The sequence below is a fragment of the Brachyhypopomus gauderio genome, chromosome 2 (genome assembly GCF_052324685.1).
Source record: "Brachyhypopomus gauderio isolate BG-103 chromosome 2, BGAUD_0.2, whole genome shotgun sequence".
Classification (NCBI taxonomy): Eukaryota; Metazoa; Chordata; class Actinopteri; order Gymnotiformes; family Hypopomidae; genus Brachyhypopomus; species Brachyhypopomus gauderio.
In genome coordinates, this window is record NC_135212.1 from 9,219,005 (window position 1) to 9,242,095 (window position 23,091).

Below are 23,091 nucleotides of genomic sequence, written 5' to 3' on the forward strand. Positions count from 1 at the left end.
AGGAACCTACAGATTTTTTACAAAACCATTTCTATCTGAAGAACTTGAAAGTAGGCTCTTGAAGAAATGGTTATCCAGATGGAAACGTGCATTGGCTTGACCAGTGATGGGCTCCCACTGTAGTCTTGAAATGTAGTCTTGAAAGTCTTGCTGATTTGTATTGCGTAGAATAAAATAAGCATGTTTTCGTATTAATGTCCTGCTGTCTGAAATGTGTCTTTCAGGAAAAGTTTAAAAGTTTAATGTGTCTTTCAGGAAAAGTTAAAAAAATTTCCAACTGCTGTTGTTTCTAAAAGAAGCTGTCTGTATAGGGTGGCTGCTAAACATTGTTTTATTCCAGTTTAATCAATTCATCCCAACCTCGCCCCCACCCTTCTGCATTTATTATGCATTATTCGCCCTTTTAGCCGATTTGCTACCAACCCTCCCATCTAATTTGGTATTCAGATATGCTTAACGCTATTATCTCAATTAATACAATGACACATGCTAAATGCATTCGCTGCATAATTCAAATGACAAAAAAGACACTGGAAATTTTACAGCTGCACCAACCAAGGGCAGTTTCCTCCCCGACCGACGGAGACAGCTCCGACTGCTATGAGGTGGACGGGAGACGAGCAGGATCACATAAATAAACGCAACGGAGCCATGCTAGTCTACAGGACCGTGCTTTATTTTAAGTCTAAGCAGAGAATATAATGATCTAGAGCTACACAGCTGATGAGCAGTGAGGGGAAACTGGGTGACGCACGCGGAGAGCAGGCCTGAGCCGACGCTATTTTTACAGCTCTGTTTCAAGAAAAAAAATTCCTCTTCAAGATTTTTCATTTTTAATTTTAAAATGGTATTTCCATCTGGCACATTAAAAACAGAATGAAAACGCTTTAACCTATGGACAAATAGAGAACATAAAATGTCAACAGGGATCGAGATGATGGTATTAATACGCAACTAGAAATGCAGTGATCTGTTGTCTGGAAACACCCCCCCCCCACTCCACTTCCATCCTCTCCTCTGAGTCGAAGACAAATGGTAATTGTAAGTGGCGTTGCGCCGAATGTTTACACTGTGTTTCATTTTGGTCCTTATTAAATGAACGGATTGGAAACCTCAGGGGCACTGCGAAGCCCAAACACACAGTCTGTGCACCACCCCAGGTACGAAAGCGGCTTTACAATCAAGTGGAGTGGCATGTCTGATGGGTAGGTAGCGTTACTAGAGAAAATGCTTCGTATTTAAGGCAAGCATCACACAGATCTGCACCGTCAATTAACGAGAGCAAATCAGAACAGCTGTTCCCTTTGTTTAACTGCACTCTCTGGTCAACAAACCTCAAGATGATAAAGCAGTGAGGACAGGAGCCCCGAATCAGCGACCTCTTTAAGTTCACCTGAAGCATGAGAGAAGTATCGACTTCATTTTACCCTTCATTTAAAACTGCAGTTAGAAAAGAATGTATAAAAAAACTAGACCAGACAACATAGGTAATGAAGACAAGAGTGATAGAGATTTCAAGGCAAATATCTGGTTTCAGACATGTAAAAATCAAATAAAAGTCTGGAACAAATAGACCACTGTAGAGCATAATGGACTATTAATTGAAATGTGCTTTGGATAAGTCTAAACATATCCACAAAACATATCATTCCTAGACAATGGTATAAGATTTACAAAATAGTTTCAACCACAGGTCTGAATGTCTGAATGTACCACCACTGTTTAGCACCCAACCTTTGTCATGACGTCTGGTTTCTCATCTCATGGGCCTTTGTGCCATAAAGTATCACTTGATATCTTTTCATCAGAGTACATCAGAGTAAACCATTTGACAGTATAGTTCATCCCAGCTTTCAAAGAGAACATTAAAAAAGAAAACATATAAAAACATGATAAATAAATAAATATGATTTGCCACCATACATATAAAATTCATTTTAAACATCAGGAACATAAATAAAAATCATTTATTTCATTTTCCTCATAAATTATTTTTTATAGTTTCCCTCTAAGTCTCACTGAAATATATCAATTTTTTTTGTAATATTTTCAATTCTTGTGTAGTGTATAAAGAAGAAACAGAATTGAAAAATAAGCTATATCATATTTACAGATAGTGTAGGAGCAGGGAGAGCACAGGCAGGTGGAGTAGCATGGGCTGCTATGACTGCTGGAGACAGGTAGGCCAGCTAGACCCAGCATGCAGGTGTCCCTCTCACCTGGCTGGGTCTCAAGGCAGATTACGACCAAACACCTGCTAATGCAACCTGTGCCTGGGGTCGTATGTACATATGCTATCACCCGCACACACGCCCCATCCCTTTACCCCCCCCTGGGCATGCAGTCACGCTGCATTTAACACAAGTGGCTGTGTGTGTGCCACTGTCTAACCAGACCCTAAACAGACTGCTAGGAGGGTCTGGGCCTCACACGTGAGACCTCGTATCTCTCACTCTGGTGATTGGCCCCAAGTCGGCAACTGCATGAGGAACGTTCATTTAGATGCCCTTAATCTCTGAATATGCAAGTGTAAACATGAAATACTACCTTATACACCACTCCTTGCTGATGCAGGTTTGTTTCTTTGACCAAATCAATCTAGAAGCGGACTACTTCTATGGAATATAATACAGTTCAGTACAATTACAGTTCAGTCAATAATAAAATGTGGAAGGGCTAAATCAAAAAGCTCCACCCTCCTCCAAACACACACACACACACACACACACACAGACACACACACACACACACACACACACACACACACACACACACACACACACACACACACACACACACAGAAATTCTCTTTGCAGATGTATTTTCACATTTTATTGACATCATGGTCAATGCAGCTAAGCTAACTGAGAAAAATCCCTGCGCAGAGTTTCTCTGAGCAGTTTTTGTCAGCTACCACCGCACCCCCCCTCCCACCATACCCCCACTTAAACATAAAAAAATCAAAAGGTATGCCTTTTTCACATTGTTTTGAATCTCAGGTCTATTGTCAGACCCTACTAAGCGCTCTCCGAGGTTGGCCACATGCTCTCTGTCTCTGCTCTTCTCTGGAAGGATCAAAGTGCTTCCTTTGATGTGCTAGAAACGGCACGGCTGCATGATAAATAAAAGGAGATGCTAGATGCGGCTGAACGCCTCCTCGGTCGGCACCGTCATATTACGGCCACGCACTCAGAGAACCCGTCGCCCTCCATTAGCAGCGACTGGGTCGACGTGAAGGACGGCTACAAGGATCCACAAGCCTTGACATCATTCTGCCTGATGCCCTGAGTAGCGGATTTGGGCTTGTGTCATCTCACCTGCAGCAGGCCGACTCATATCCAGTCTCTCATATGCCGCCATCATGGCTCCACCTTTTGTTCTCATTTGCAAGAGCGCTCATGTTTAAACAGGATGACGAAATCTCTTTCTCTTTCTCTCTCTCTTTCCATCTTTTTTTTTCAAAAGCAGCTACTAAATGAGAGGCATTAATTTTTCCCTGCTGTCCAACAGGTTCCCTTAATTATCTCTCTACTTTCAGTCAATTACATTTCACTTCCTTTCCTTGACAATCACTGCTATTTTAGGGAGAGCAATAGAGCCTCGGGGGGAAGGAGGCGCGGGACTGTACTGGCAGATCGCCTCCCTCCTCTGGTCCGTTAACTAATTCCACATTCATCTCTGGAGCAACATGATTCTGTGTGTAGAATGGAGGACAAGTGCTTTCTTCAATGCAAAACTACAACATCCGTCTAACAGGCTAGGAACTGTCAGGAATAAAATGTAACATATCCACAGCTTGGCTTTTGACAGGCGAGGAGACGCCAGGAGGACTGGGTGAATATGTGGGTTTTTATTTTTTTTGGAGGGTTTTTTTTTTGTTCATATTCAACAATGGCAAGATGTAAAAGTCTTCACTTTAGCAAAGCTGGCATTTGGACAAACGAGGAATATTAGAGTCATTGTTACTTTTAGTTACTAAAAATAATAAAATAGAAATAGCAATCAGCTACAAAATAAAACATGGTTGTCTTCTTTCTCAGCTAATTTTTAATTTTTTCCCAGTGTACTGCACTTCATCCTCTCTTGGGTGTGAACGCAGTAAGCACAGCCTTGTTGAATACAGCACTCTTGATTTACCATTTCTAAATTAAGCTTTCTAAGGTATGCTCGTCCAATCTGTGGTGCAGAGTAGAGGAATATCGCACTTTAAACCCAAACACTTAGCTGGGGGTCCTGGCCTGATTTCGACATGATTAGACCGTGCACAAAGAAACAGCTTCCTGAAATGAAAGGATAGAAAACGAAGTGGTGCAGACAAGGAGAATGAAAGCAGAGCAGAGAGCAGAGCAGCCTGTGGAAGTGCATGACAAAAACGCTCCACTACATGCTGCTGACATCAGACCTTCAGTGCAGCAGTTTTAAGAACCTCTGAACATCTTACCCCAAATTTTTTATTTTTGAGGCAAAAATGTTTTACCTCCACTTTAGTGTTAAATGCTAATTAATAATTTACTTTTTGGAAGCTGAACTGATGCTTTACCAGTGATATTTGCATATTTTTGTAACGAATAACAACTAATGTCATAAACCGTAAAGTCTCTCATGGCAATTGGAGGCAGCCTGTCGTGAGCAAAGCAGAGCGGTGTCTGTGGGCATTAGCGGAGTTTTTTATACTGTGCTTTACCAATATTCTTCCAGTGCTTGATAATGTGTGCTTTGCAGACATCCCACATTTACAGCTAAGACAGAAAGCCAGTGTAAAGTGAATAGGTTTTTTGTCTCCTGATGACAAGGTACAGGTACAGTTAAGTGCTGTGATGACAAAAATGACAGAGGCCGTTTGCCAGACGTGACTCACAAAATGGTCGCTTTTGGCTAAAACACTGTTTGGCTAAAACTCGAATGTCTGGACAATAATAAAAATGACATATCCAGGATGAGGGAATGATTTTGAGTGTTTAAGATGCTTATTATTCAGACATTCTATTTTATAGTAAGACTGAATAAATCATTGGCAAGTATTGAGGTCATAGCTAGTGCAAATTGTTAAGGTTTTATGTAATACTCCAGCAAGCCTATAGTAGATCTTCAGGGCAGGATTGACTAAATAAACAAAAGTATGTACAGTGACTGAAAGTTTTAAAACAAAACAAGATTTTGCATGATAAGGATCAGAATAAGGCTTTTGAAAACAAAACTTTTCAGAAACAAACATCTGAATGAAAAGTTTAGAACATCACCAAAAATGTTTGATTATCTATCAGTCAGGCATCAGTAAAACCATTATAGTCATATGAAGATCTTTAGAGGGTTCATGACCACTCCAACATGTGATGACCACTCCAACATGTATTTGGTGAATCCAGGTGGTTTCAGGATTATACAGTTACTGTGGAGCCACAGTAATATATAACCTACAGCATACATATGTTAATAAGTTAAGAGAATTGCTGGATTTTAGCCATGGGCAGGGCGGGACACAACGGGGGAACCTTTCCCAATTTCCACATTAAATCCAACCAATTTGGTCAGCATGAGGCTGGCAGTAAAAAAATCAAATTTCGTTTTAGCAAGGGGAGGCAGCAGAATAAAATTGCTCAGTTTTGGTCCTTTGGGAACCCTCGAGGGAGCGTTCGATTTAAAGGAGCGAAGCGAGGTTTGATATGCTGGCATCAAAGTTCAGAGGTCAGGTTTGGTTGTTGACATCCATGATTCCCTGCCCACCCCTCCAGCCACTGCCCAGACCTGGCCCACACCCAAAAACCCAGCACTTCTCAGGGATGAACTTGGCTTGTTCTTCTACTTTGAATAGCGTTTGATACCTGCTAATGTAAAACTTACTCACTGCTATGATTAATCAAATATAGATGAATCAGTGAAATCATGAACAAATAGAAATAATTAGGTATTTAAAAACTTTTACGAATATTTTAAAGCAATTGTTATAAATAAAATAAAGATAAAATACCTAAAATAAAAGTTTACTTAAAAAATTTTCAGGGTTAGTTGGCAGCATTGCAGGTATATAAAAAACTGTGAAAACTGTGATGGTGGAAAGGAGTACAATCATGAACATGAACCCCAAACTTTTGATAAGTGAGAAAATGTGACTTATGGGTGCAATACAGGCTTGGGAGAGGGTGACAAACTACTGGGATTTCCCTAGGTTCAGTGTATCGTTTATGATAGCATTAGAGAGAGCATATTACTATTTTTGCATTACCATTGGATTACAACAAAGCTTAATGACTTCTAAAAGCTTTCAGCTGTTAATGTTGTGAAGGCAGTTCTTTTTGCCTTTGCCATACAAGTTCCGGTTGTATCCGCAAAGAGAAAAGATGCATCTCGTGGTGCCTCGAGTGCTTTGCTAAGTTTGCAAAGGCATCCGCAGACCTGTGAATATCTCACTTCTCACAAAGTCACTTCTCCCCAGAGTGGTGCGCTGTTAGTTCTAATGAATTTGTTTCTTAGAAAAATGCCACTGCTGTCCTTGCCTCTTGAACACCGAGCCAGTTGGTTTGGCAGTTTCTGTAGCTATCAACTCACTCGTCCTCTTCCTTCACGCCGTCCTTCATCAAGTCCACTTTCAGATGATTACTTCTTCCCTTTTCGTGTGATGTGTCTAGATAGCACACTCCCTGTCATAGTACAAAAAGCATAAAGAAAAGAGGGGAGTACACACCATATCCAGTAGCTTGGTCTTTACAGTGGATTGTCGCATGAACACAAAGGCTTATGGGAAGCCTGCACCCTGTCAAGTACAGACTTTTGACGCTCCGTTAGGTTTGTATGTTTTTTTTTTCCTTTCTTCCCTCTCTCTCCAATTTCCCTTCCAAACAATTCCGTAGTAGCTGTTGAATGGGATGGTAAGAGATCGCTATGAGCAGGATTAGCCGTTGATTACATATGTCTTGGAGAGAGGCTCAGTACCCACCAGGACAAATAATGGAACATTTTTTTTCCTTCTTTTCAGATTCATATTGTTTCTCTTTTGAACATTTTCAATCTTTCTTTACAAGTTCAAGTATTTTCTTTAAAAAACAAAAAAACAAACAAAAAAAAAACAACAGCGAAAATTAGCAAATCTACTACTATAATCTACATTTCTAATCTACTTTCTGGTGCAAAAAAGCAGCTACCAGAGTAAACTGTCAGCCCCCATTTAATAATATTTTTTTTAAATCTTTTTTTTTCTTTTTTCTTTATAGTCATTATTTCCTTTAACTTTAACCTTACATAGGCCACTGGATACTGACTGAATTATTTCTTTCAACTACTACTATTGTAATTGTAATACTTGCAGCTACAAGGTAAGAGATTTTTTTTTTCTTTTTAATATATATGTGTATATATATTTATATATTTATATTCTTTTAAAAAGCATGTAGTCCTTTGGTCCCTATTTCCTAAGGAATGATGCATGTAAATAATCCTGGATTACCATTTTCTCTTCCATCTCTCCAGAGCTCTCCCTGGTACAGACCACAACACCTGTATAGGCACAAAAACCAAAATGGCAGCAGGCTGGTGTGTGTGTGTGTGTGTGTGTGTGTGTGTGTATGTGTGTGTGTAGTGTCTGTATATGTATGCATGTGTAAATATAGATGTCAGTATTTACATAGAGAATCAAAATTATGCTTGTTTTAGAAGTGCATTTTTATGCATGTCAGCCTAAGTGCAAAGGGTTTGTGTCAGCAAATTTGCGTGTGAGTTTGCATGTGTGATTGTATATATGTGTATGCATGCTTTGAGCATAATGTGTCTATAAAGATTTTTCCATCTTGTCTAAAAAACAGCAGCAAAAAAGTTGGTCTCTGCAAAATTTGCTTCCACAGATGCCAAAGCAAAAAAGGGGAAAAAAAACTCATTTAGCCAGGAAAAAAACTCCTCCATGTTCCTCCTGTCACCTAGTGTCTGATCTGTCAGTGAGGTTCCCGCCGAACTAAGGGACCGCGCTTCTTTCATGATATGTGGCACAGCGAAGAAGTCCTTTGTACTTATACTGCACTTGTGGAAATACGGAGTGGTCGTCCTTCATCCTGTGAAGAAGGGACAGGAAAGAAAGAAAGAAAGAAAGAGAAAGAAAAAGACAAAAAGAAAACGGGGAAACAAAGAGAAAAAGAAAATGTGGAATACACTTTTTTGTCTGCATACACAGGCTTTAACTGTGAGTCTTCCAACTGTACACATCAACAGCTGCAGCCAACATTGAGAAAAGCGTTCACAGCACACAAAGGCCAAACAGTCATTTGTAACTGGAGAAACCCCCAGGATCCAGATGGACGAGGACGTTTTTTTCCTTTTCATCAGGAATAGACAGATTGTAACTGTGCTCGTCAAACACTTCATTTAAAACGACGACGCCCTGTCTCTGTGTCTTACATCAGTCAGCCTCCTGCTATCTAAGAGTAATCACCGCGACAGCAGAGGGGAGATACATGCGCGGGACTAAACGGATGAACATGACGTGAAGACAATTTGATCGGAGATGACTGAGGTGTAATTACATAAAGGCATTTGACACTTCATTACAGACAGATGATTTCCTTTTCCATGCAGTGCACTGAATCCTAAGAGATCTTTTTTTGCAGTATGAAAACTCATTATCTGTATTTGTATTCTTATTTTGTCTAAATGTGATAATCTGATAAAACAGTAGGCCAAATATGTAGCAACGTTTGTTCACATAAGCAGTTGTGAATTGCTGGGGGTAAAAACAAAATAAGAATGTGTGAATGTTATGAGTGGTTTGAATCAGAATATGAAAGGTTATTTTTTTTTAAATAAAAATGTTACGGTTTTCAGACAATCTGAAAGAGCAACTTTTGTAAGCAACACTGGAGTTTTCAGGTGCACAATCGTGATGTGTTTCTCTGAACACACACATGGACCAAAGAAGTGTGCCTGTTGCCGCCCTGCAGGAGACCATGGGAAATGCGCGCAGTCTGGGGTAGAGAAAACATGGGACAGATTCCAGTTCACAACACAGAAAAAAAGATGAAATAAAAATGCTGCCTTTCCCTCAGCACCACGTCTCTTAGTTCTGCTCCATTTCTCTGGCAAATACGCTTGTTAAAGTTTCATAATGGCGTGTATTAGCTGGAGAGGGGAACATGTCTGCTTTGCATGCAGCTTGCAGGGGGAAAGTGAGGATCAGAACAGATCTGACTGGAGACGTTCCAGCTTGTACCAGCAAGCTGCAGCTAACGGGTGAGAAGATCCACCACTTAAATACACAAACACTGCAGCTTGTCTTTGACGCCACTCTGTTCTTTAATAGATGCTTCTATATACACTCACAATGTAAACAAAAGGCAAAAAACTCTTAATTCCTTATTAAACTATTTTGTCTGGTATGGACATTGTAGCTGCGTGCGCTCAGAAGGTCAACAGAGAATGTGGGTAAGACGAGCAATTATTCTCACCCTAAGTCAATCAATGAGAAAAACCCAGACCTTTGTCCCAGTGTCCAAATCTCTAATCTTAGTCGAAATGTTCAAAGGCAGGAGACTTTTATAAGCCATCTTGGGGGAGCAGGCCAAACACAGATAGCTTCCCAGCTGTCATGAGCTCAGCAGTGACGTCGAGGTTCAGCACGGTTCAGTTCCCTGCGGACTGGCTGCGGTCTCCAAACACAATAGGAGAAAGCAGTAAATCCCACTTTGTCATGTCTCTATGGCTATTTTATTGGTTAGAAGGCAATGACTTATGCTCATGAGTCATGTCTGAAACACACCCCAGCTTCCTCTGGGCAGTATTTCTGTCCAGGTGACAGGGTTCTAGAGGATCCCTAACTGAACATTCTCTCTCTCTCTCTCCCTCAAAGTTATTTCAATATTTACTAATTAGAATTGTAGTGCAGCATACAATCATACACTAGCATAATCCTTTATACCTTCATGATCATTTACAATCCACTACATTAAATTGATATATTAAATACCATTTCTGTACTTGATTCTGAACATTATCTATAATTTACACTGAGCTGCTGAACTGAAAGTAAGCGGAAGAAAAAAAAAAAGAACTTTTGTGTATGTGAGTGTAAGAGAGAGAGAGAGAGAGAGAGAGAGAGAGAGAGAGAGAGAGAGAGAGAGAGAGAGAGATGAAGTTGCCATGTCTGGGTCCACACCAGTGCCTGCAGCTCTGCAATCATTCTGTAATTGGTTAGGAACCTCATAAATAAATAAACAGGAACCGAACCCCATGTTGGGCAAACAAACCAATCACAGTAAAGTGCTGTGAATGTGGAAACAATGGGGAAGCGTGGAGTACAGAGTGGAGAGAAGACCAGAGTCAACATCTGCCTTCGCATCACGCCGCCAGAGCGGGACTGGGCAGGCAGTTATTTGGAATTACAAACATGGTGTCATCGTAAAAACAGCGTACTAAAAGAGCTAGTGATTGAAAAAGTTGAGGCCGGTTGCCTAATGAAGGTACATTAATATAAACAACAGGTCAGGTCAAACATAAAAATGCGAAGATTTAAAGCTCACGCGGAGGAAAAAAGCGAGAGATAGAGAGAGAGAGCGAAATATCGATAACACTCAAGTTCACACGCAAAATAAGAAGAGCACACAACTCACATTACAACAGCAAAAAAGGGATAAAGATCACATCCCATCAAAATCAACCAATCAGCAGATTTACCAACACCAGCTACCAAACAAAATACTGCACTCCATAAATACAGAATCCAAAACATGACCACAATATATATAAATATATATAGAACGAGAGAGTAATAGATCACCAGCACGTCATGCCACTCAATCACAGTAGTACACATGACGTCATCTAAAAGGAAATGACACCATGGTGTGAACTTACAGCCGTGGGAACTGTTCCCCCTGACAGCAGCTAGCCAACAGGGCAGCCATCTTGAGCTACGTTTGGCCCTGCCCAGGTTTCACGTTGGGTAGGAGCAAAAGAAGAAGAACAAAATGGATGGAGTTTCTTGTCCTTTATTGGGAACTGTTATGAGTGTAACCAAAAGCACGCGTGTTTTGTTTTAGGCAGGTCATTCAAATATGTCAGCGAACTCCATGACAAAACTGAAAACAGTGTGAACAGAAATGAGAGAAAATAATGAACTAATTTCGTTAGCAGGTTAGCACTAACTGGGATGGTTTCTTATCACACAGAAAGCACACATACACGTGATCAGTGAGACAAAAGGGGCGCAGACTACAGTGAGAGGATGAAATGAGCACTTACATTCCCAGACATTTTCTTAGACAATGTTTCCTGAAAAAAAGCTGAGTGCAAAAAAGACATTAAAGTGTCTGCATGGGGAAAGACAGCTTTAAAACAGACACACACACACACACACACACACAAACACACACACACACACACACGCGAGAACATGCATTCGTGTTCACACACACACACACACACACACACACACACACACACACACACACACACACACACACACACACACACACACACACGCAAGCATATGCATTCGTGTTCACACACACACACACACACACACACACACACACACACACACACACACACACACACACACACACACAAGCATATGCATCCGTGTTCACACACACACACACACACACACACACACACACACACACAACCCCTGCTTACACCAGTGAAAACTCTGTTTTGAGTTTGAATTGAAGACTGCCAGAATCCCGTTGAGTGGCCCATTGTAATGGTCAGACCTCCCAGTGCTGTAATTTGTGGACATCTGTCTATCCCAGACTCTGTGGAAAAATCGCACTCCCTAGGGAGCCTGAACTGCAACTGGTGCTAGGAGGATTTTAAATGTCTCACTGCTGTAGCTTTGATAACAGTTTATCTACCCACATTAAATGTTAAAAACACAATCTCATCCATTCTCCCCAAAGCCCACCACTTTTTTCCTCACTCCATATTTGCCACACTTTCAATCATACTTGCTATGTGTTGAAAAAAAAAACCCCTACAGATATGAGTTCTAGCGGCTTTGGGTGACACGTGACGCAGGCTCCCATAATGACCTGCCGCCCTGTGAGGAAGGCTGTGAAGTGCGGGACGGCGGTGCGGAGACGGCGGGGCGGGCGCTCACCTGGACGAGGGCGGGGCAGGATCAGTAGGGGCGGTTAGCATCCTTCGGCCGCTTCAACTGCACCTTCAGCCGCTTCATCCCGATCTGGAAACCATTCATGGCCTGAATGGCAGCCTGAGCACTGGATGGGTTGTCAAAGCTCACAAAGCCTGGGGAGAGAGAGAGAGAGAGAGAGAGAGAGAGAGAGAGAGAGAGAGAGAGAGAGAGAGAGAGAGAGAGAGAGAGAGAGAGAGGAGGGAGAGAGGGAGAGAGAGAGGGAGAGAGAGAGAGAGAGCAATATATAAAGAGAAAAGGATAGAGAAACATAAAGACAGGACAGGGAAGAGATGGTATACAAGTCAGTGGAACTTAGTGCAGGAAATTTCATCTGAATTAATTTTTTTACAGCAAGCATTCAGGTTAAATCAGCAACCCTTACATCACAAAGATGCAAGGCTGGCAGTCGTGGGCACTGCAGCTCTGTGTTAGAAAGCAGGTCCACGGCTTGGGCCCTCTGGGCTGCCGTAGCCACTCTGCTCCCGTTAACACCCCTGTTACAGGTGCTCCGAGTTATCGCCCGTGTTCGAGGCAGAATGATCCCACCGCTCTCCTGCCCTTTCCTTATCGCCGCCTCACTGACTGACGGGCCAAATTTTCCGCTTGCTGGCTGATTCAATCACTGGGCCGGCGCGCCAATTTAATTTGGGGGAGGGGGTGGGGAGTGTGGTGCTTGCTTTTGTCAGGCTGGCCAGAGATAAGACCGTTGCTTTTACAAACCCTTTAAAAGAGCCACGTCTGTCAGACAACCTCAATCCCCTCCCCACTGCTCTTCATAAATCTGCCTCTCCTGACGCGCTCGTCCGGTACTCGCCCCGGCTGGATCCTGGAGCACACTTGGACAGACAGGTGTTGGGACAGGGCAGGGCGCCGTCTGGGTGGACCAGAGCTAAATCGGTCAGTCGGGGCTATGTAAATCAGCATGGGACTCTGCGCCACAATTTATGGGCTGCACCGGCCTCTCCTAGTTCTGCTCGGTTCGGTTGGGAGACGTAAGTGCTCTCTCTTGTGAAGCTGTTAAAGGGGTCCAGCCTATCGGCCTTTTCACATGTGTTATTGGTAAGGAAACAACCAGTGGCTGGGCATGGGAGTTTCACAATCTCTTAAGCCACAGGGATAATTAAAAAGTACGGCAGGCGTACTCACGGCCTGACCAAGGAGTTCTCCACTTGTAGTACTCTAATACTAAAAGCACATCGCTGTTTTTAAAGCAAGAGGGATGTATCCCTCTGTGCACTTCTGTGTGTGGGCGAGTGCGTGCACATGTGGGTACGTGTGTGTGTGTGTGTGTGCGCGCGCGCTGAGCAATTCTATAAGAATTGAAGTCCTTTGAAATCCATTTTCCCTTTGGTTAATCCCACTAAAAGAGGCAAGCTTTGATCAGAGTTAAATGTCAATATTGAGTGAGTAATCACTGTGGATTAAAAGAGCACGCTATCCCAAAAGACTTGCCGGGTGCCTCACAGCGATGGCGGCTCTGGTCTCACTGAATAGAAGGTTCTGGAACCCCCCTCCACGCCTTTGCCCAGGAGGATCACTGATGATAATCCTTGTCTATCTCCACAGCTGTCTCTCTTCTCCCATGGCACAGGACTCTAAGGCACTGGTTTTTAGAAATGATTTTTGTCTGCTAGCCTTTTAATCTGTCTTTTAATTTAAGATTTAACTTTTTCATTGAGCTCTGTTTCTGTGCAATGCCATATTTGCTTAGCAATGTAAAGTTTTAAGCAGTTAGTACAAATCAAAGAAAAACAAATAAACAAAGAAAATAATATGATGAGTGTGAATTTACAAAGACAATCGATGGAGAGGTTGCATGTGATGAAGTGTTACCTAAGGCCAGGCACTCCAAGTTGGTCTGCCACTTGTAGGCCAGACACTTGAATTTGCAATCAAAACCTGTTGAGTTTTTCTAATGAAAACTGCAGGAGCCAAGGGAAAAGCACCACTGTTAACCAAAAGGCACTTCAGGCTTCTTTCATAACAGCAAAATGGATTGCCAAGACCTGGCAGTCCCACACACTACATGAGACTATTCTTCTTACCGTGTGCTAAGAATACCATTTCAATCATGTCTGCGGCGAGTATGGCAGATCAGCTAGTATTAATGTCATTATCAAAAGACAGCGGTTAATCGTATTGAGGATTTGGCAAAAGACGTTCAATAGCAGGTTTTCGGCAAAGTAAAAATTGAGTGTTTGCTTTGCAACTTGATGAGACCACAAACGCTTGCCAGGTTCATCACACATGGATGAATTAGTGAGGATTTTGTGTTTTAATGTCGCCTTCCTTGGCAAGCAGCTGACCATCAGATGTTCTTCATGCGTTGTTCTTCGCATTGTTGTTTTCATGCATTGTTCTTTGTGTTGTTCTTGATGTGTTGTTCTTTTTGTCATTCTTGATGCGTTGTTGTTCTTTGTGTTGTTCTTTTTGTTGTTCTTGATGTTTCTGATGCATGTTTTTCTTGATACGTCACTGGCTGGCGTAAATGTGTGGGAATTTGGTCAGATGGTGCACGAGCCATGAGGGGCAAACACAGCGCAGTAGTCACAGGAGTACAGAAGTGTGACGGTGGGGTCGCGGCGAAGAACGAGACACACAATCCTTCACAGATACGTCACTTTTACTGGTACACGGTTGTTGCGCAATAGCGCACGAAGAACAAAGATACATACACACACTGCAACGTGTAGACTTTAGACATTGACGAGCACAGGACACTGCGCGAGCGCACATTAAGTAGACAAACCACAGTAGCCCCACGTGATCACGAGACGATTCACAGGTGAGACTTATTAATCACACAACAAAACCCTACCCACGTATATACACTGACGCAGACAAAGCACGTGGACTACGTTGACACACGCCCAAAAGGGAGGGGCCGGGGTCCTCAACGTGACAGACGCCCCCTCCAAGGGCACTACCCGTCCCGGGGTGCCAACAGGACCGAGTGCCCCGAACCCACGACGATGGGCGGATCCGACGCGCTCAGTCCTGCGTCTGGGAGGTGACCGCCCTTGGGGAAGCGTCCGCCACGGACCGCCTAGAACACCCTCCCTGGGAAGACGGGGGAAAAGACGGAAGACACATTAAACGGAACAGACACGAATACACACACAGGCACACTGACATACATCGGAATAAACGGGAAAAGGGGGTTTGGTACACAAACGGGCAGACATACGAACACTGGCACACTCACACATGAGACAGGCGCCAGGCTGCGCGCCAGGAGGAGAGCGACTAGGGGAGAGGGATCGGGTGCTGCAGGCGCTGCGGGTACTTGTCCTGCTCCAGCCTTTGCTGCATGGTCTCCGCCTGGTACAGCGCGGTTGGCGTTCGCGCCAGGTGCTCCGCGGCGGGCTTGTGCGCCTGATGCAGCGCGGCGGGCTTGCGCGCCTGATGCAGCGCGGCTGGCTTGCGCGCCTGATGCAGCGCGGCTGGCTTGCGCGCCTGATGCAGCGCGGCTGGCTTGCGCGCCTGATGCAGCGCGGCTGGCTTGCGCGCCTGATGCAGCGCGGCTGGCTTGTGCGCCTGATGCAGCGCGGCTGGCTTGCGCGCCTGATGCAGCGCGGCTGGCTTGCGTGCCTGATGCAGCGTGGCTGGCTTGCGCGCCTGGTACAGCGCGGCTGGCAGACGCCCCGTGCGGGCCGTTGGGTGTTTCCCCGTCGATCTCCATGTCCTCCGTCCCCCGGCTCCACTCCATGGACTGCTCCGGGCTGCCACCCCGGGAGCAGTCCATCGCGCTCTCGCCGGAGCGATCGGAGTGTGGACGACGCTCCGCACTCCCTTTCACGGTCCTAACCGACCTCACCGAGGCAGGCGGACTGTCCTCCTCTTCCTCCGTATAGGAGTCCCCCTCCGTCTCACCGTAGTCGGCGGTAGGCGTAGAGCACCCCAATGGAGGGTAGTCCTCTTGCTCCTCCTCCTCGGTAGGAGCGGAACCCACGGGCGGAGGGAGGTAGTCGTCGTCCTCCGACTCCTCCTCCTCCTCTTCACCGTAGTCCTCGCTCTCTGAAGGAGGGTAGTCCTCTCCCTCCCCGCCGTAGTCTACGGTGGATGCGTCACCTAAAGACGGAGGGTAGGCGTCCTCCTCCTCTCCACCGTAGTCTACGGTGGAGGCGTCGCACAACGAGGGAGCGGGTTCTTCGCCCTCATCTTCCTCTTCGTCCTGCTCCTCCTCCGTGGAGTCCCCTGCCCCGAACTCGTTCTCCGGGGAGGTCTCGACCGCTCCGAAAACCCCGGAGTCCACCCTCGGCGACGAGGGAGCGCGGGACGGAGGGGAGTGTCGCTCCCTCCACAGCCTCACCGCGCCCTGGCGGAAGAACTCCGCCAGCTCGGGGTCCCTCTCCACTAGCCCCTGGGCTGTGGACAGCTGGAGGGCGCACACTGGGTCGGTCTCTAACTCCTCGACCGTCGGCATAGCCTCGTGTCGCGGAGAGGGGTTCTCCTCAGGCTCCTCCTCTAGTGTCCTCCCCTCTTCATAGAGTTCGGCGAAGCCCACCCGTATGGGCGAGGGCTCCCGGGAAGACGAGGAGTGTCGCTCCTGCCACACCTTTACCGCCGTCTGGCGGTATTCCTCCGCCAGCCAGGGAATGGCGGTCTCCCGAGCTGCGCACAGCATATAGGAGCACTCCGGGTCCTGTTGGAGCTGCTCCATAGTCGGCGTGACCGGACTGCGTGGAGGGGAGGAAGAGGTACGGTGACGCCGCTTGCTGGGGCGCTGTGCCTTCTTTAGCCGGGTTGCGTATCCTGGCATTTCTGTGTCTCTTGCGGCTCGTCAATCTGTGACGGTGGGGTCGCGGCGAAGAACGAGACACACAATCCTTCACAGATACGTCACTTTTACTGGTACACGGTTGTTGCGCAATAGCGCACGAAGAACAAAGATACATACACACACTGCAACGTGTAGACTTTAGACATTGACGAGCACAGGACACTGCGCGAGCGCACATTAAGTAGACAAACCACAGTAGCCCCACGTGATCACGAGACGATTCACAGGTGAGACTTATTAATCACACAACAAAACCCTACCCACGTATATACACTGACGCAGACAAAGCACGTGGACTACGTTGACACACGCCCAAAAGGGAGGGGCCGGGGTCCTCAACGTGACAAGAAGGCCATGTTGCTGCTCCTCCCGCTTCCTGGACACACTGGATGAGTCACAGGCAAGTTCTTGCAACAGAAAAAATGTGCACCATATTCACACTAGTAATGTTTGAAACTGTTCACACTATGAGGGGAGGACACTTTTATTGGAAAAAACCTCCCTGCTAGCCATTACATTTTCTGACGAAAAATGGATTGCTCTGGTAACCTATCTGACCGACATTTTCAATCAGCTCAACAAGTCTCAAACATCCGTTTTCTCTCTTTCTGGCAAAACTGAGGCATAGAGCAGAAACCCATGCTAGTGGAAATCTCGACTTGGAAATGAGAACTTTGAATAGAAATAAACGTCTCTGTTGTCTCTGTTGAGTCCTGGTCTTACGGTATGTCCTCACTTAGGTGAAGATCGTGACACGTGCCAAAGTCTGAATTCCTGTGTTTGCCATTTCAGCAGACAGAATAGCCCTGAAGTCTCTCCTGTCCTCTGAAGTTTGCTCTCATTTTTCTTTCTGCTTTTGAGCTCTATTTTTGAGCTTGGATTTACTCAAATTGAACGAAAATGCTGAAGAATACATAGAAAGCCAAAGCCTCCTCTAACATTAACATAAATGTTTATACTAAAATACCTTTTTGAATTGCAATAAGTTAGATAACTTAGAAAACTGAGATTACTCCCCAAATGAGAGAGAAAGACCAATTTTGATATATATACTGTTCTTTAGAGTTATACGTAATGGATATATCAAGTTTAAGAATGATTTGTTCCTTATTTTACCAAGGATAGGACATGCTAAGAAGCATAAATGAACATCAGGTTAATATTAACCTAAATGTTTACACTAGTCTGCTTATTTACACTACAAACCAATTTTTATACCTTCACAGTATCTTAATCTAATCTGTAAATGGCCTCTCCAAATCCATTAATCTAGATGCAAATTCCTAGGATGGATGAAAGCAAAAATGCTGGTTTATGATTCATATGGACAGAATTTGAAAATAAACTTAATCATCAAGAAGTTCATCCACTGAAGTGTCTTTATCCAAAAACCTAATAATGGATTTATTTGGTAGTCTAATAATTATGATCTCAGATCCCATAAATGTGTTACATAAAAAGACCCCAGAGTAGAAGGACTCATGGGAAGGAGAACTGAGAATCTGAGTAGCAGTGAGGAGGAGTTTAAGGACAGCTGTGTTGGGCGGGGCACCACGGCCGTTGCCAGGAGGTATCTGGTGAGGCAGGCCAGGCAGGCTAGGTGCTCTCCCCCACACCTGTAAGGCAGGCTAGAGGAAAGGGGGCGGAGCATGCTCGGGCTTCAGAGAGGAGGAGTCTTGCAGGGCGTGTGACTTAGAACCCTTCAGCGGATTAATATCCTATAAATTGTGGTTGATAGACGGAATCCAAGAGAGCGGGACACACACACCTCTGCTCCTCTGCTCACTCGGATGTGACGCCACTTTTCCAGCGCTAATTGCAAATTGATTAGCGAGCAAGGCGGGGAATAAAGAGTGTGTGTGTGTGTGTGTGTGTGGGGGGGGGGGGGGGTGAGTCTAATCGCGACGAGGGATGCCGCACGTGAGGTGACTTCCTAAAGGTATGGCGTCGCACAAATGCCCCTCCTTCAACGACCCCCACAGGGCTGTCACTCCCGGCGGGCGACGTGAGGCACTCACCGAAACACTTGCTCTGATTGGTGGCCCGGTCCACGAAGACTTTGGCAGAGATGACGTTGCCAAAGGGCAGGAACATCTGCATGAGCTCGGCGTCCCCGAACTCCTGCGGCAGGTGATAGATAAACAGGTTACAGCCCTCGGGCCCTGTGGAGACACAAACACAGATGCGTATTCAACGGAGAGCGAGCGAGACGGAGGACATTGGCGCGCTGGCTGGAGTCTCTCTGAGCGCCTCTGCCTGTGGCTCATTGAATGAAGTGCAGGATTTGAAAAGCCTGGCCATCAGAAACCGGGCTAGTGGGCTAATGATGCTGTGGGCTAGTGATGCTGTGGGCTAGTAATGCTGTGGGCTAGCAATGTGGGCTAGTGATGCTGTGGGCTAGTGATGTGGGCTAGTGATGCTGTGGGCTAGTGATACTGTGGGCTAGTGATGCTGTGGGCTAGTGATACTGTGCGCTAGTGATGCTGTGGGCTAGTGATGCTGTGGGCTAGTGATGCTGTGGGCTAATGATGCTGTGGGCTAATGATGCTGTGGGCTAGTGATGCTGTGGGCTAGCAATGTGGGCTAATGATGCTGTGGGCTAGTGATGCTGTGGGCTAGTGATGCTGTGGGCTAGTGATGCTGTGGGCTAGTGTTGCTGTGGGCTAGTGATGCTGTGGGCTAGTGTTGCTGTGGGCTAGTGTTGCTGTGGGCTAGTGATGCTGTGGGCTAGTGATGCTGTGGGCTAGTGATGCTGTGGGCTAGTGATGCTGTGGGCTAGTGATACTGTGGGCTAGTGTTGCTGTGGGCTAGTGATGCTGTGGGCTAATGATGCTATTGCTGTGTAGAAGCACCTTAGCTTAGGGATGTCGTTGGAATGCCTTTAAAATGGACAGCTAATGGCACAGTAAGGCCTGTTTGCTCTAACGTGGCATTTCTACTTGATGAAGTCCCTATGACTGCATCAGGTGTTATCATAAAAATAAATATTACACTCCTTCTTAAAACGCTGAAATCTGCTGAGCTTCACACTCTGAAAGTTACTTTCACATCTCCTTTCAGCACTTGCCCTTAAACTCTCAGATAACGTGCCCCCCCCCCCCCCCCTACACACACACACACACACACACACACACACACACACACACACACACACACACACACACACACACACTCTTTTCCATTGCCACTTCTTCTTTCCTGCTAATTCAGAGTCGAGAACATACAGATGGAACATGGCAATTATCACCTTTTATCAGGGGGTGGGTGGGGCCACTCTTACCTTCCCGCTGTTGCTGGGGGATGATGGCTGGTTGCTGGGGAAACGCTTGGCTGATTGGCGCATAGGCGGCAGGATAGGCTGCTGTTGCGTGGAGACAGATGAGGAGAGGGAACAGGCAGGAGAATCCACATCAATATTCCCAGATTTGACACAACAACTTAAATCATTATTGTATTGTTCTCACTCTCCAGACACTGAATAAATAAATTGCATTATGGCACAGAGCCGGGCCATCCTCATTTTCACTGTGGTTCAGTGCCCAGCGAAAATAAACTGTTTAAAAGGGGCTTTTATGGAATCAGTTGTCCCACAGGCAATGCTAAAGGAGATGTTGTATTAAGTGCTTATCTGGTAAATAAGCTTGCATGAAGATGACTATCCTGGTCCTGATTCTGCATACTAAAGACAGTGGTTTCAGTATGCAGGTCTTTATATCAAGTCCACAAAAGATTGTAGAGGATCAGAGAGATGAACATGATAATTCTAGTTATGAATCCTGCCAGCTGCTGGGTTTGACATCTTGCAGACATTTGTGAAATTGCATAATGTCCACTTCGTCAAGCTGTTCTTAGATCAGCCCAGCCGTTTTTTTGTAATGGTTCAAATTAAATAGGGCCTATGCACTCCTGCATGTGTAAAATCAGAATCAGCGAAAGTAGCAGCCAAGCAAAAGAGACATAGGGTTGCCAACTCTCACGCAATGAGCGTGAGACACACGCATTTGACTGTCTTCACACGCCATACATCCGATCACACGCCATACACCCGATCACACGCCATACACCCGATTTCTCACGCTGAAAAAAATCTACATCCATGATTAAATTAGTTACTAGTTCGCTCTGGCGCCAACCACTGGCGATATAATACTTAATTTGTGTCCATTGAATGCAAAAATGCAAATTTTTCTTCGGCTTGCTCCTGACTCGCCATTTCTGCCTCTTCTCCGTTTGTGTCACTCACTGGTGTGCTTCGGCGCGCGTTTAGCAACGCTGGCTCTGATTGGCTACTATAACGCTGCCTTACCCAATCGCTTACTGACTTGTTAAGTTAAACAGGTGTTACACCGAGAACTGACCTATCAAGATCTGTTACTCCTCACTAGCCTGTATAGTATATCAATATATAGTAACGCACCGCTTTTAATGACCAGTAACGTCAGGAAAAGTAATTAATTATATTATCCCGTTACTGACAAAATGACGCTGTTACCTAACGGCGTTATTTTTAACGGCATTATTCGCAACACTGCTGAGCACACAGAGACACAGAGATGTCAGAGATGACACAGAGATGTTCAGCAGGACTGAGCACACAGAGGAGGACAGAGAGATGTTCAGTAGGACTGAGGAAGCTAAACAGAGGGGAAATAGCACCTGCATAGTGTTGCACACCCGCGTAGGCTTGTTGGAGAGGGTCTGCCACTGTTGGACTCTGTGCTGTAGATAGATAGATAGATAGATAGATAGATAGATAGATAGATAGATAGATAGATAGATAGATAGATAGATAGATAGATAGATAGATAGATAGATAGATAGATAGATAGATAGATAGATAGATAGATAGATAGATAGATAGATAGATAGATAGATAGATAGATAGATAGAGTTTTAAAGTAGAAAATAAGAGGTTGCAATTTGAGAACAAGACATATGAATATGACTGTGGCGACACATGACTAGGTCTCTCTTACATAAGCTGAGGTCAGGTCTCTCTTACATAAATGGGGTCGGGTCTCTCTTACATAGGCTGGGGTCAGGTCTCTCTTTCATAGGCCGTGGTCAGGTCTCTCTTACATAGATGGGTCAGGTCTCTTTTACATAGGCTGGGGTCAGGTCTCTCTTACATAGATGGGGTCAGGTCTTTCTTTCATAGGCCATGGTCAGGTCTCTGTTACATAGATGGGGTCAGGTCTCTCCTACAAAGGCTGGGATCTGGTCTCATACATAGGCTGGGGTCAGGTCTCTCATACATATGCTGGGATCTGGCCTCTCATACATAGGCTGGGGTCAGGTCTCTTTCTTAGGCCGTGGTCAGGTCTCTCTTACATAGATAGGATCGGGTCTCTCATACATAGGCTGGGGTCAGGTCTTTATTGGCCAAGGTGCTTGCTGTGTGTGGAATGCTGGGAGATACCTGGGTATGGGTGAATTCCATTGGTGTAGATGGGTTCGGAAGCTGGCTGGCCGTTGCTCTGGGGAGGGAGGGCACTAAAGCCATTTACCCCAATCGGAGCAGCAATGCTGGGCACTGCAGTGGCACTGATCCCTGGTGGTGTGCTGGTGCCTAAACAAACAAGCAAACAAAATTATGATATTTAAAGACACATGATACTTTATTAGATAAAAGTTAACTCCAGTTACATTATATTCATGGACTGTCTTATTTTGACAATCAGACTTGGTTTTAGTCTATGTGGAGTGTAAATGTAAGTGTTCTCACTTCTTAGGGAGCTAACTAGCCAATAACAACTTGAGAGAGGTACAGTTGGAGTGATGAACATACCTGTAACGTTTAGAGAGGATTACTCTCATGGGTTCACTAATGCTGAGTGTCATAGGATTAGACACACAGACTTAGGCTGGAGCGTTGCAAAGTATTTTGCTCAGCTAATGGTCACATCTAATCTCTGTTTTGCCACCGTGTTTTTTCAGCTCTTTGTTTTGTTTTGTTTTTTTTCATATTTTCCCTTCCAGCTGAGAAGGACATTTAAGTCATGTAGGATTAAATTTGATAGGTATAACCTTACTGAGTAGGCTTTGTGGATTAGAAATGCAGGGGATTCAGAGAGAGAGAGGAGAGAGAGAGAACAAGAGAACGAGAGAGAGAGGGAGAGAGAGTGGGAAAGTAAGCGTGAAGGACACTTTGTTTAATTCATTTTCCCCGACCCTGGATGTCAGCTTACTTATCATC

The 23,091-nt window shown here is 45.0% G+C and overlaps 1 protein-coding gene across 8 annotated transcripts in view; it reads right to left on the reverse strand.

Moving 5' to 3' along the window:
• Nucleotides 1–3,801: 3,801 nt before the first annotated feature.
• celf6 (CUGBP Elav-like family member 6) overlaps nt 3,802–23,091 on the reverse strand; it is a 103,140-nt gene continuing 83,850 nt past the window's right edge. For 7 of the 8 annotated variants that reach the window (XM_076986222.1, XM_076986215.1, XM_076986203.1 and 4 more), the window contains 6 exons: nt 22,315–22,464; nt 21,552–21,614; nt 20,176–20,256; nt 18,914–19,057; nt 12,077–12,225; nt 3,802–8,039 (listed from right to left, as the gene is read on the reverse strand). In XM_076986222.1, the coding sequence (XP_076842337.1) occupies nt 12,098–12,225; nt 18,914–19,057; nt 20,176–20,256; nt 21,552–21,614; nt 22,315–22,464 (566 nt within the window). In that variant the 3' untranslated portion in view covers nt 3,802–8,039; nt 12,077–12,097. Of the gene's footprint in view, nt 8,040–10,830; nt 10,899–12,076; nt 12,226–18,913; nt 19,058–20,175; nt 20,257–21,551; nt 21,615–22,314; nt 22,465–23,091 lie in introns of all 8 variants that reach the window. The other variant, XR_013123659.1, reaches the window with a different exon arrangement.